This window comes from Pempheris klunzingeri, chromosome 4, assembly GCF_042242105.1.
Source record: "Pempheris klunzingeri isolate RE-2024b chromosome 4, fPemKlu1.hap1, whole genome shotgun sequence".
NCBI classification, from domain to species: domain Eukaryota; kingdom Metazoa; phylum Chordata; class Actinopteri; order Acropomatiformes; family Pempheridae; genus Pempheris; species Pempheris klunzingeri.
The window spans coordinates 8217814-8232428 of record NC_092015.1 but is presented as its reverse complement, the minus strand read 5'-3'; the positions used below and the strand labels follow the sequence as shown (position 1 = coordinate 8232428).

Here is a 14615-nt window from a genome sequence, read left to right as displayed (position 1 = left end):
ATACCATATTAGTGTGTCGTATAAAATGTGCACATGCCTGTAACCTGATGTTTTGTTGATTTTAAAAACTCTGACCTGAGGCTATGAATATTTTTGACCTGTTGCAGTTCTCCATGTCGCATGTAGGAGGCGTCTCTCTCCTCTTCCTCCACTAAACGTCATCACGTACGTACGCACGGCAGCGCTGAGGGTGTGGACGTCCCGCAGCATTCAATCTACTGGAGACAACATAACGCTGCTAATAGCCCTCCCTAACTGCTCTACACCGCAACAGGCCGACAAACCTGGTAAGTCTGTAGCCGTGGAGGCCAATGTATTGTCAGTTTGAAGTGTTTAAACCACTAAAGTATGTTTTGAAACAAACGGGAGGAAGCCCGCGGCGTCAGGGTACCGTTAACGTTAGTTAGCTTGTTAGCCAAACCTGGCTGTGGCTCATTTAGTCAGGCAGAAGATGCTAACTTCGCTAATGTGTGGAGCTAATCTAGTCACTTTTAGTTATAAATCGAGTATAAAGAAAACACACGGTGCTGCGGACAGGGAGAAGAAACTGAAATGAGCTAGTGAGTGTTAGCTATGAAGCAGTGCAGCTAGTCAGACTGCTGCACAGACAGTGAATTGTCCACCGTGGGCTCATTACTGTGACACCAGTCTGCTGCAATTATTATGTGAACTACATGTAGGAATCCCTCTAAATCACCTTAAAGTCCTGTTTCTAACCTGCGGATTAACAGCATGTTAAGTTGAGCTGCAGCTATCGTTAACATCTTGGCTTAGTCAGACTTTAAACATTTGTAGATCTTTTTTGATTGTGTCTGTGATAAAAAGTCAAATATTGTGATCCCAGTTCTTTGGTCTACTTTAATACCACATTTTCTAACCTCATCATTGTCTATTGACCTTAGCAAATATTTGTATTTATCCTTTGTTATTTAATCAGTAAGTAATTCCATTCAGGTTGTGTGAAATATGAATACTGCTTTATCCACTTGTATTTGTGATTGTGATTATTAAATTGTTTTGCTGCTTGATAGTCAAATTAGGGCTGCACTTAATGTACTAGATTACTTACATTATCAGTTAATCTGCTTAATATTTTCTTGATTAATCATATAGGCTCTAATAAATTAAAGTTTAAGAAAACTGAAGGTGACATCTTCCAGCAGCTTGTTTTGTCTGATCCGTGATCCAAAATTGTTCAATCCAACATCACATGAGACAGAAAAAAGCAATAAATCCTCAAAACTGTGAAACTGAACCAGGTAACACTTGTTAAATGACAGAAACAGTTGGTCCAATTTATCAAAACAGTTGCAGATACATTTTCTGTTAACCAGCTAAATTACAGTAATCATATAAGTGCTTGATTCAGATATTAAGGAAGTACAGAATAAAGCACAACACTGGATAGGAATATTCAGTCACGGCCAAGTTTTGTGAGTCACAGTGCTGTGAACTGCACACCCACCCAGTATTACAAAGGTGGATAAGATTACTCAACACAAGGTTTCTTGGTTGCCTGGCTTTCCTATTTTAGGTTTGTACAACAGGACCATATGAGAGAGGATTTACCTGTCTGGTGCAGAGGTCAGAATGACAAATGTGTTAACAGTGGAACTCCCCCTTTTCTGTCCCCTTTTTTCAGGCATTGTGTGAGTGCTCCTGAGCCTCTCTTGATAGTGTCCCCCATTGTCCCAAATGAGGGACCGTGCTGAACCCATCGGGTCGCCTGTCTCATCTGTCCCAGTTTAGTTCTGCATCTACTCCCACGGGTGCGCCTTAAGAGAAGAAGAACACGCCAAAATGGATGATATCTTCACGCAGTGCCGGGAAGGCAACGCAGTGGCAGTCCGCTTATGGTTGGACAACACAGAGAATGACCTCAATCAAGGGTGAGAGGAGGTTTATTTATTTGTGTATTTTCTTGTCGGTAGGACATTCATGGTGTCCAGAATTCACAAATTAATGAAATTCCATTTTACATTTACTGTTACATTTACGGACTGTAGAGTTATCAGAAGGTCAATGCACAGACACCAGCTTTTCACAAATGTACTTAATGTGCCTGAGACTTGCCGCAGCCTGAATTTGTAATGCTGGATAACGTTAATCGAATATCAATTACACTGCGACGTCACTGTTTACTTTAAATGCTGCAGCTTCTGGTGCAGGCTGAGAGCCCGCCTTTTCAGTCCCGGGTGAGTTTGTGGCCTGTGATTGAACCCATTTACTTGTGGCCACTTGTTTACACCCAGAATGCCAGCAGAGTAATTCAAAGCCTGATATTGGACAGGAAACCCACAGTGATGGTAGAGTTAGTCACGCTTGTAGTTGTAGCCGCAATTACATTCAGGCCAACTGGACATACATACAGGGAATACTGCAGGCTTCTGTAAAATCGGACATGTTTATTATACAAAATATCTGTCTGATAGTTACAGATCAGCAATCAGTTCTGGGCTGCTTCTGTATCCTCAGCTGACTCTGTAAAGAAAAACTTGGCAGAACTTGCCGATCAAGTAGTGACGGCCATCTGGGAATCTTCTCTTTCAGACCTTTCTGTCCTAGATTTAGACTACCGGTATTTGTTTTCAGAGCAAGCAAATAGATGATGTTCATCTGTTTAATTATCGTGTGTACTGTTTTTTTGTAGTACATTCATGGTAAAAGTTGAGCAACTAGTTGGATTGTTTTTTAAATTAATTCACTTGCAAAGGGCATCGCTGTGAAGTCTCGGGAGTTTTAAAGTAGTTGTCTAAAAAACAACAACTGGTGGAGCCAACGCCCTGATTTCACACGATAATTGCAGCAAAATGATTCATGGTTTTGTTGAAGAGGTGTGACACTTATAACATCCAGAGGTGAACTAATTAATCTAACTGAGGAAGAATGTGATTCATCATTACTATGAAAACCGCACTGAGATGTCTCAAAGTACATTTTAATTTTATCTGAGAAAAGTAAATTCAGTCGGTGTTGTGTTTCTTGTGTGAATCATTGTTGCTATAAAGATAAGACGGATGTATAACTTTATTATATTATTATAATTATACAAGTAAGTTAGCACAAACAAGATGCCTAGTAGCTTTTTTTGTGGCCTTTTTTTCTCTTTCAAGCTTAACTTTGTGCAGCATTAAGAGATATTTGTTCTCTGTTTAATGTCTGCATTGACTTTGTGTTTTCTCTCTTTATTTTTGTTTATTTTTTCTTGAGTGCATAATTGCATCGAGTCAGTGTGGACACATGCACTCCTACATGTTACTCGTCCATTAGCTGATTGCGTGTCAGGTTCCCTTTCCGGTTGATATATCTCCCCCAGTGGGTGAAACACACACACATATTCTTGCCTTTTCATTTCCCTTCAGACCTTCTAATTCCTCCCTTGCTGTATTTCAGTAAACCTGCTATGTATCTCAGCCTCACTGTAAAGTTATCTGTGCTTCACGATGATATTATGTATCTGAACACTGATGTAACTGCCAGACAAAGAGGAGTTGTGGAATGCTGAATCTCCTTACAAGGAATAACACACAGGCCTCAAGGGAGCCATCTACCACCCACCAAAACTTAGCGAGAGGGGGAGGAGATTGTTGTAGTGAAGCAGGTCTGGAAGAGTTATGTGTGACAAAACAGAGAATCTTTGTGTGTGTGTGAGACCAAAGAGTGAATTTTTCAACAGAGAAATGCACAGCAGGGCACATCACCTTCCCCTCCTCCACTTGTATGTTTCCGGTATTCGTCTCCCAGCGGTATTAGATAGCTCTACTCATTTCCCCTCAACATTTCCCTTCAAGTTTAGAAGAGTTAATTGCAAAGTTGAAATCGCATTCTCCTAAATGTTTACAACATAGTCACCATCTTTGGTCATTTTCTGTGTACGTGTTGTGCTGCCACTTTATTAGTTGCTACATAAGTGTGTTACAGATAAGAGTTACAGTTTTGTGTTGAAAATTAGGACAAAGGGTAATCTGTGGTTTTGGACCACTTTAGGACCAACTGGTTCACACATTTGATTTATATGTTGGGTTGAAACAATCAGTCCATCCATCAATTAGTCTAGGGCTATGAAATCTGAAGCCATTAATCGCTTAGCTTGTGTGTTGAAGCTTCTCCAATGTGCAGACGTGGTCCTTTTCCGTGTCTTACATTATATCGATCCGTGTCATGTGGGCTTTAGAAAATTGTGATGGGTATTTTTCACTTTTCTCAACGTTTTATTGAACAAATGATTAATTGAGAAATGAATACTTGAATGAAAGTAACTTTTATTACAAATTTAAGGATTTTGAGGATCTGTGCCCAACCTCTATTCCTCAGGGTGCCCCATTTGTGTTAAATTTGGTTTCAAACTGAGGACTGGGTTCATTGCTCTTGTGTTTTCTTTGGCCTCCAAGTGTATAATCATGGCTTTGATACCTGACTGTATTTAGCCTTGTCAAAATGTAAGAGGCCCCGTACATGTGTGAATAACAGGTTGAGCACAACACTTTCCTCTTCACTCATGACTGTAATGGACAGCACTTATTTTTACAGACTTTACCCCGTTGTTAAGGTTGAGGCTCCTTGGCTGGGAGGGAGGTTAGTTTTACAGCATGAATACAGATTTTATATATAACCTCTTTGGTAGGAGCAGCAGCATGAGCCTGTTGCTCTGCAGTGGTTACTATTATAAGCAGACTGTGGTTGTAATAGGTAGAAATGGTTTCACAAGAAGCAGTGTTAGCATTTTTTTTATCCAGCCAACACAGATTATCTAGTTAAACACAGGGTTATATCAATCGAACAGACAATGGTTAGAATAGGAATGTAAATTATGGCAAATCATGCTAATTCCCAAATTGTTTACAACTTCAAGCCCCTTTGCTCTCATTGTGCTCCGTATGTTCATCATTATTTTATAGAGCATAGTGTGTTTCACTGACTTTTCGTGAGGAGACAGAATAAAGAAAAGACATCATACAGAAGTTTGTTTTACCGGTGACATTCCTACGTACATGTTAAGTCTTGGGAAACTTGTTTGTTATGTGTCTGTGGATGTTCTTTTCATTTGTTCGATGTGTGTGGTGTTGGTGCAGAGACATACAGGGTGCAGACAGGCGCTCTTCCTCTGGCTTTTCCGTCTGCCAAACTGAGCAGTGTTGGCAGGTGGAAGTGCCTGAAATAAATTACCGCAGCCAGTGTGGAGGGGGTGAGAAGGAGAAAACCCTGGCACTCAAGCGCCTTTGGGTTATGGGGATGAAGCTAGCTTAAAGGGAAAATCTATTCTATAAAAAGGGCCCCTGAATAGAAATGCACACGCAGAAAGCAGAGGCCTCAGTCTTGCTTGCTTGTAAGTGGTGCATTTTCACTAGTTTTCTGTGGATTGGGTCCATAATAATAATAATAACAATAAATGCTAATCAATCAATTACCTATTGGAGCTTCAACAGTGCACTTACATGTCACAAATGCATCTTACACATTGTGATATTAAAAAGGTGACATTTGTTAAGTTACATACAGGAAGATCCTCATTACAAATTTACAGACTGTAATCTAATGACCTTCTGAGTTAGTCAGTGGATCGATTGGTCTGTAAATTGTCATATTGTGAATGAACGTATACCAGAGTCCAAGCTGATATCTTCAGATTTGTTATTTAGTCCATCCAACACCAGAATTCAAAGGTAGTCAGTTAACCGTGATATAAAAGAGAAAAGCAACAAATCCTTGCATCGGAGAAGCTGAAACCAGAGAATGACTTGATTATTTGTTTGATAAATGACTTAAATGATTAATCAATTGTCAAAATGTCTGGTAAACTATCTATTTATTTGAATCTAAGATCGTATAGATGGGCAGGATGGTACGTCTGTTTATGTGTGCAATTTTGCTCCCAAAGAATACAGCCATTAACTTTGTTATTCTACCTCCTCCCCTAAATAGACTCGAGCTTAACACAGAAAACTAATAAAATCATAGAAGTGAGTCTGTGGGGAGTTTTCCCCTCATAAACTTAGTCTAATTAGTTTGTCGGATTTAGCCTTTTGGTCTGAGAGGAAATTGCCCGCTGGCGTGGCTACAGCAGGTCACCGAGATGCACAGATAGATGTGTGTTGTGAGACTGAGGGTCTCTGTGGGGCTCCTGATGCCGTTTTGAGCAAAGCTCGGCTGGATGTGTGAATACAAGCCAGTGAGCTGATGGCGGGGGTTGGAGGGGCAGAGGGTTCAGATTCCTGCAGATTCATAATACTCCCTCAGTTCTCAGATCACATTATTATGCTGTCTGCCTACTCATAATTTCGGTGCAGATGCATAACTTTATTATCTGGAGGATTGTGCAGTGTCTTGGCACTAACTGTAAAGCACACATGGAAAAGGAACGTGTGTGGAAAGTGGAATATATCATCAGTGCAGTCCAGCTGTTTTCGTGGAACTGAGAGGGAGAGGATGGATGTGAATGAGAGGACGGGGGAGTGGAGAGACTCGGGGAAACCTCGTATGAGAGGAGGAGGTGACCACGACCGGGCGGGGAGGGCAGTGAAAATGAAGAATGACACAATCACACACAGCAGCTGGAGTGCACTGCTAAAGGAAGTCTCACTCGGCCTTATAAGGACTGCAGCAAACGCTCGGCCTGCTGTTTTTGTTTGTTTTTTTGTCAGCCTTTAACTGATTGACACTCTGTCACTCAGCTCTTACTGTGTCTTTATCTCTCAGTCTTTATCTCCCCCTTTCTCTGAGGAGGTACGCCATCAGTCACTCTGCCATGTAATCGCGGCCGCTGTCCTACATGTGTTGCTGCCAGTGTCACAGAGACGGAAGAGGAATGATGAATGCCAGAGGCTTTTGAGCTGTTGTCTCGCACTTTGCATTCATGAGTTGCTCATTCTTTATTGTATATTATTTGTAAGGGACCATGTACAATATTAAACATAAATGTTACCATTTGATGCATTGTTCCGGAGTTAGCCTGAAGCTAATTTGCCTAAATCCCCTGGAAGGACACAATTAAACATCGACACAGTGACTGAAGAGCACTAAACAAATTACACAAAGCACATAATACAATTTATCAGATACACACCATGCCAGGTGATATAAAGCCAGGATATTTGCACACCAGGCAAAATGAATAAAATATATAGTATGATCAAAGCTGAGCGTCAGTATTTAATGCTATAGTTTCACATAAATACACTCAGTTGTCAGTTCATCAGGTACAACTAGCTAAAACAAAGTCGTTTTCACACATGCACTAGAACCCTGAACTCACCAAGACGTCACCCGGAGGAGCTGTGTATGATGACACAAACGTCCGAATCAGTTGGACTGGACATTAAACTGAGTTTACCTGCCAGCTCCCCAGTCCCTGTGATGTCTGGTTGAGTCCACGTGTGAATGGAGCAGGTCCTTTTGATACTGTAGATATGTCCAAATAAATTGATATCAACGCAAAAACGGTCATCGTTACGAATGGGCCGGAAGCCTGAAGCCTAATTCTCCAAACATTGTCCTGAGTTCATATGAGAAAATGGTTTAGTGCAACAGTCCTGCAGTAAATTCGACCTTCATGAAGGTTATAACATTCAGTTTGTATTTAAACGTTTTAGAGAGGCGTTGTTTCAACTTAATGATGATTTTGGTGACTAGTTTGCAGTGCTGTTGAATTTAATTGCGAGATCCTGAGAGATGTTTCTAATATTTAGTCTACCCTTATGGATATAAATGGGGTGGGAAAAAATGTAGAAACACTTTCAACAGCACTCTAACTGTAACTACCAAAATCAAAAGCAGCTAGTTGATCTTGTCGACCACCTGCTTTTTCTCTGGAATGTTTGCTCCCTTTTTTTGTAAAGTGATATTTTGTTTGTTAAAGCAAAACACAAAAACTGCCCCAGTTAGGAGCACCTGGCCATTTGCCATGTATACCGCAGAGATGTTTGTGAGGAAAAACTTAAAGTGGATGGCAGGGCCCAACGTTGCTGGTGTACTTCCTTTCTCCCTCATACTTTTCCTGCCTGTCCTGTAGTTTTTTAGTTGTTTTTTTTTTTAAGTCCTTACTGTGCTGAAGGCTTTTGTGAAACCTGTGCTGAATATAAACGCTCCCCTCTCGCTGCAGAGACGACCACGGCTTCAGCCCTCTCCACTGGGCGTGCAGGGAGGGCCGCTCCAGCGTGGTGGACATGCTCATCATGAGAGGGGCTCGCATTAACGTCATGAACCGTGGAGACGACACACCTCTGCACCTAGCAGCCAGCCATGGGCATCGCGACATTGTGGGAAAGGTGGGGTTCATGTACACACTGGAGCATGCACACACTGTTGCTGGAAAGAGGTTCCCTCCTATTCTCCTTTGGTCATCCTGTAAATCGATAAAAGTAAAACTTTTTCTAATGATCATTAGAATATCGGCTATAAGCAGACTATAAGCTCTCTGACATCAGAACATGACTGGCTCTTTCTCTATGGTCTATTTGTCAGAATAAGTGTCATGTTAAACATCTCCTCCCTATGAATCAAGTCAGAGGCTGATGCCACAGCTGTGAACATGACATCAATGTTGCACACAGACATTAAAATCTCACTGGCCAAAAAGACAATATCCCTCATCAAGATTACTTCATGAACACAGGATATTATGAAACCTAGAGTGATTTCATCCAACAATTACAAATACAAAGGTCTTGTCTGTTCTTGCAGTTCCACAATCAGTCATTTTAAGCTGAGGGGAGTGCGGATCATTTTGTCTGTGCTGAAGGAAAATTTAATATTTCAGTGGCTGCTGGATTAAAACCTGCTCACCACTGCAGTTGTTCAGAGTAGAATGAACAAATTAAGATGTATCACGTGTTTATTAATCCTTAATGTATTCAGGGACAGTAAATTTGCCCAGTTGCTCATTTTGAAGGATGTCCTATGGGGCAAGGCAATAGCAAAAATACATCAGCTGCGGGGTGAATCTATGGCTGATGGCCATATTTTTCAGTGGTGCAATGCTACCAGCAATACAGGGGTTCAGTCACTGATAGTCAGTGTCGTCACTTGCTCATACGCAGCATAAAGAAATTCACCTGCAGGATTCAACTGCAGCCTTTTAAAGTACATCACATGGGTGCACTGTATGTCATGTTTAAAGGCTTTGGAAGCAACTAGTTAACTTTTGGAGATGCGGCATGCAGTGCAGAGTGTTCTTATCCATGTGGCTGCAAAATGATTGCAGTAAGAATCTTAAATCTTATACCATAATGTGAGCGTGTGGCTTCTGCTCCAGGGTGTCTGATTTAGAACTGCAGCCAGGCAGCCATTGAGTTTAATATTAGGCATGTCTGAATACCTCTGGTATGTGTCCACAGGCAAGACAAACTTCCATGATATTTGTTGGCAGCACCCACACTCATCCCTGTATACAGCCCAAACAAGATCTGACCAGTCTCGTTTTGCATATAATCCTGCTTAATCTTGTTTCTGCTTCTCTTTTAGCTGATCCAGTGCAAAGCAGACACAAATGCAGCCAATGAGCACGGGAACACACCACTGCATTACGCCTGCTTCTGGGGCCAAGACCAAGTGGCTGAGGTTGGTGCTCCCCCTGGTGGTGATAGAGCCGAAACCTACATGTGTTTATGTGTAGTTACTATCATTAAGTACTATTAAAAATCTCACTGACACCAATCAATCCTTTTTCTCAGGACCTGGTGACAAATGGGGCTCAAGTGAGCATCTGTAACAAGTATGGGGAAACTCCCCTGGACAAAGCCAAACCTCACCTGCGTGAACTCCTCAGAGGTACCCTGACTCCCCATCACCACCTGCCTCATTCCAACAGCTTCAAACACATTTTTGATAGGCTTTATGTTCAGTTTTCACATTGCAAACTCTCCCTCCACCACACAGACAAAGCTGAGAAATTGGGACAGAACTTGACAAAAATTCCCTTCAAGGACACTTTCTGGAAAGGCACCACAAGAACTCGACCCCGTGAGTCCCACACACTCATAAACTAATTTATTAGCTGACCACTTTCCACCATCTGGATTGGTCAGAGTGCTGCATGAAAGGGAAAATGTTCCATGCTGGCCTACCAAGCAGTCTTAATGCGGTGTTGTGTTAAATGTCACATGAATAATGTGGCTTTTGTCTGAGCTTTAACTCGTCACTGAAGTTTGTCTCCATCTTGTATTTTTAGGCAACGGCACATTGAACAAACACGCAGGCATCGACTTCAAACAGCTCACTCTCCTGGCTAAAATCAACGAGAACCAGTCTGGAGAGGTACTTCATCTTCTTGTTTTCACTCACTTTTATTTTATTATAGAACTACTGATCATCAGCTGAAGACATGTGTCATTTTCTTTTTCCATATCCATTTCTCAATTTTAGCTGTGGCAAGGGCGCTGGCAAGGAAATGAAGTTGTTGTTAAAGTGCTAAAGGTTCGTGACTGGACCACAAGGAAAAGCAGAGACTTCAATGAGGAGTATCCCAAACTCAGGTTATTATTTGATCCTGACTTTTCTACTGCCTCTATGTTCCCGCACTGTTGTCGTCTCTCATTTGTCCGTGTTGAACCAAACTTTATGTATTTCTTTTTGCGGGATGCTGCATCTCACACAAGCCGTCTGCTTACGTCAAATCCTCTGCGGGTTTGCCTCTTTTTGTCTGTCTTGTCTCTCTCTCCTGTCCCTCCCTCTTGGGCTCCATCCCAGGATATTTTCCCACCCGAATGTCCTACCCATGTTGGGAGCATGTCAGTCTCCTCCCGCCCCTCACCCCATCATCATCACACACTGGATGCCTTATGGCTCCCTCTACAACGTGCTGCATGAAGGCACCAGTGAGTACTTCTACTCTGGTCCCAAAGTCTGTACTTGTCACCATTTTCTGTGGTTGGCAGGGATTTGTGATATATTGCACTTATGCATCTGTCATTATGTTGCCATCACTTGTACAGTAGTAGTAAAATTCACAGTCCTCCTGTTATGTGCTGAAAGTGATGGTGGCTGAGTCCTGTAATGATTTGTCGCCCTTCCTTCTGTCAGACTTTGTGGTGGACCAGACACAGGCGGTGAAGTTTGCGCTGGACATTGCTTGCGGAATGGCCTTTTTACACACACTTGAACCCATGATCCCTCGCCACTATCTCAACAGCAAGAGTGTTATGGTAAGAAGAAGTTGTGGTCTCAGTACAGCTCTCATGAGCATAGATGTGTTGGATATCATTATTTGACTGATCAAAGGAAACCGTGTTACCTCAAAAACACAGAAAACGGCTGAAGGAGGAAGAGATGTCTGTTGCACTTTAAATTGACATCTCAGTCAGTGTTCCTTGTTTCCACAGATAGATGAAGATATGACAGCCAGGATCAGCATGGCAGACGTCAAGTTCTCCTTCCAGTGTCCTGGCAGGATGTACTCGCCTGCATGGGTAGCCCCCGAGGGTAGGCATCAGTTGTACAGCGCAGATCCAAAGTGACAGCTGAAGCCACTCAAGCTGAAGCATGAATGATGGATGCAGGGAACTCGAGACTGTCTCTGAGCTAAATGCAATCTACGGCCGATTTCCCCCTCAGATACAGTGAAACCGGAGCAACATAAACTGATTACAAAATGTTAAAAATAACCAGGAAACTTTTGCAACACTGATGCACAGAGGAGGTTTTAAGTTCACCGAACAGTGCGCGCAAACTGGTGGTGGTGACTGCGTGAGATACAGGAGATTTGATGGTTACCTTAGAAACAACCTCCATAACAGCATACCTACAGTGGGTAGTGAGCCATGAAATTGAGAGCACAGAGAGAGCTGCTACTGACGAGACATAAATGTACAGAAATGGCTACGGTCTTTGTAACATTAAATGTGTTATAACAGGAGGGCAATGAGTGTTTAACAAGTAAAATGGATAAACTTGCCTTTCACGTTTATGTGACGTGCAGTGAACTTTAATCTGTAATATAATGCATGTTCTAACAGGAAGCAGAATGCCCGTCCTGATTCACGTATTAACAATTACTTTTTGTTTAATGTGTCACGTATGGGAAGAGATGGAAGTAATAGTTTTCCAGGAAAAGGAGCTGAAGATTTAATTTGGATACAAAGACCTTGAGCTCTTTGAATCACGGCAATTGCTGAGACAATGATATTTCTTTTTTAAAGTCTATGATTTTGATGGGATTATGGGATCTTTAGTCATGAAACACAGTTTAGTGAACTGAGTTAAGAAAATGGCAATTCCCTGGTTGTCATTTGACAACACATTAAAAGATAACTGCATAACTGAATGCAGTCAGTTCAGTTAGTGTTGACATTGCAGCCTATATGCAGAGAGGTCTAGTTCATCAAGTCAATGTATTTAAATAATAAGCCACATTAATGTAGAAATTCAGCATTACAACCTAATCGTCTGTTCATTTAATATACAAACATGTACTCAGCTATACTTGAATAGACGTGCTTTGTGTAGAGGGTAGAGAGAGCTGGTTGTGTCGTTCAGTGCGTTTGCTCTGTATAACCTTCTCTTCACTTCCTCTTTGTGATTTGTAGCCCTGCAGAAGAAGCCGGAAGAGATCAACCGTCGGTCAGCGGATATGTGGAGCTTTGCTATTCTGCTGTGGGAGCTGGTGACCAGAGAAGTGCCTTATGCTGATCTGTCCAACATGGAAATTGGCATGAAGGTTAGCAGAGCTGTCTTTCGCTAACTAGATGACCAACTGAGTAGCAAACGCTTGCACAGATTACTCCTTGCTTTAATGCAATCATTAATGTCTTTTCTACAGTACCCAACATCCCTCTCTCTTTTTGTTCTCAGGTTGCCTTGGAGGGTTTGAGGCCGACTATCCCGCCTGGCATTTCGCCTCACATTTGCAAGCTCATGAAGATTTGCATGAACGAAGACCCAGCAAAGAGGCCTAAATTTGACATGATTGTGCCAATTCTGGAAAAAATGCAGGAGAAGTGAAAAAGCTCCTCCGCCCTCCTGCACTGAACCGGATATCTTACCCCAAATATCACTCTGATATGGTGGTGTGGTGCTTACCAGTATTGCCTTAAACTCTTAATTCTGCCGCTGCATCCAACGCCACTGTAGCTTCTGCTCCTGAGTTTATCTCAGCAGCAGCCGCTTCTTTTATATTGTTTCTTTTTTCAATGTGATGTCAAGTTTTTATTTGTCTTCATCTTTGTCACTGATCCGTTGAAGCTCTCTCTGTGGGAGCTTACACACTGACCGATCACCTTCTAACCTGTAATCATGTGGACAATCTTGTAGACTGAATAACCTGTGGAGGTCAGCATGACCGCCTGCTGCATTGCTTCAGTGGATTTAAGGCTTTATTTTGTGTCCGGAGTGGCCTCACTATATAAAAGTCAAGGAAACTGCTCCTCTATAATGGTGGCTCCTAATAAAACAAATTAACATTAACTTAAAGAATGTCTTGTGGGGGGGAAAAGTTGTGATAGAACAAACTGTATGCAACTGGCAAGCATGCCAAATGTCCTAAACTAAGCATTTAAACATGTAAGATTAAGAAATCTATATGAGTGAATGGTGCCAATGAGAGTATTTAGCAGTGTTGTACCATTCAGCTTAGCTGTGTAGCGATGTGTAGAGCTTCACCTGTCTTGGGCACAGGTCCCTGTTCAACCTGCTGACAATGATGTAAAACTGGCCATAGAAATGTTTTTTCTTCTTCGCCACAGCAAAAATGTCAGTGTTTTCATTGCAATTTTGAAAAAAATTATTTCCAAAATGCATTGCAAGATTGCTGATCTTTTTTTCCAAGTTAATTCTAATAATGTAACGTAATTAACTAGATTGCTTAAATGTATTTCTGTCATCTGTTATTTTCCCTTCAAAATCTTAACGTAAAAGTTTAATTATATATTGAATTCTGTTAGCTGTACTTTTCACGATAAAAGTCTAAAAGTGTCTATCCTTAACTCAACTGTTATTTTCATGTTGAATACTGGAAATCTAACATGCAGTACAAGGTGTTCCTTGTGGTGTCAGGACTGAAAGACCCAGACTGTTATTTATGTACAGATGTCATAAGTACATTTATAATTTGTTGTTCTGTTGTTGAACAAAGGGAACTGCTTTTCCTGACAAGTTTATGGCTACAAAGCTACTGCCAGCAGGGGGTGACTGGGACATTAAGGGGTGATATTAATATCCTGTTATATTGTTTTCTCTCCCATTTATATAATGTTGGTCCTCTAGATGACTTAATATCAGTCTCATGGGTTGTTTCTTCCACCTGCATCGTTTCTGTGCCTCCACCAGCTTGCTTTTTTGTGCTGAATCACAGGTTGAAGCCAAAATCAAGAATGACTTATACAAATGTATGTATTTATATATATAAGTATATTAAAAAGGAAAATATGGGCTACTTAAATGTGTGAGTTTTTTGTGGACATTATTGGGTAATTTGGAAAAAGTTTAAACTTTCCTACTGAATAAATCTATGAGATTTAAAACATAAAAGCCATAAATGTTTGACAGGACAAGAAAATCAGTATTGAAAAGATATTTTTTTAGCTGTCACTGGTACAGTAACCTTGATAGTGGAATAATAACTTTATTATGTAGGGAGCTCGTTGTGGCATTGTGTCCGAAAGGGGGCAAAGACTATTTGAATGTTT

The 14615-nt window shown here is 41.3% G+C and overlaps 2 protein-coding genes across 2 annotated transcripts in view; both read left to right on the top strand.

Annotated features, from left to right (window-relative positions):
- The window catches only part of LOC139200340 (diablo IAP-binding mitochondrial protein-like), a 379202-nt gene that overhangs the window by 80144 nt on the left and 284443 nt on the right, over positions 1–14615 (top strand). The gene's annotated exons all lie outside the window — the stretch shown is intronic.
- LOC139200201 (scaffold protein ILK) lies at positions 198–14362 on the top strand. The gene is made up of 13 exons (XM_070829443.1): positions 198–287; positions 1643–1889; positions 8099–8264; positions 9460–9555; positions 9669–9765; positions 9874–9957; positions 10166–10251; positions 10360–10469; positions 10684–10811; positions 11017–11138; positions 11316–11415; positions 12519–12649; positions 12784–14362. Exons 2-13 carry the CDS (start codon positions 1801–1803, stop codon positions 12931–12933), a joined length of 1359 nt encoding a protein of 452 aa, XP_070685544.1. The 5' UTR covers positions 198–287; positions 1643–1800; the 3' UTR covers positions 12934–14362.

Coding starts and splice junctions, on each gene's coding strand:
- LOC139200201 (XM_070829443.1), top strand. CDS start 1,801: ATGGATGATATCTTCACGCAGTGCCGGGAAGGCAACGCAGTGGCAGTC. Junction 1,890..8,098: donor GAGAATGACCTCAATCAAGG/GTGAGAGGAGGT, acceptor CTCTCGCTGCAG/AGACGACCACGGCTTCAGCC. Junction 10,812..11,016: donor CGTGCTGCATGAAGGCACCA/GTGAGTACTTCT, acceptor TCCTTCTGTCAG/ACTTTGTGGTGGACCAGACA.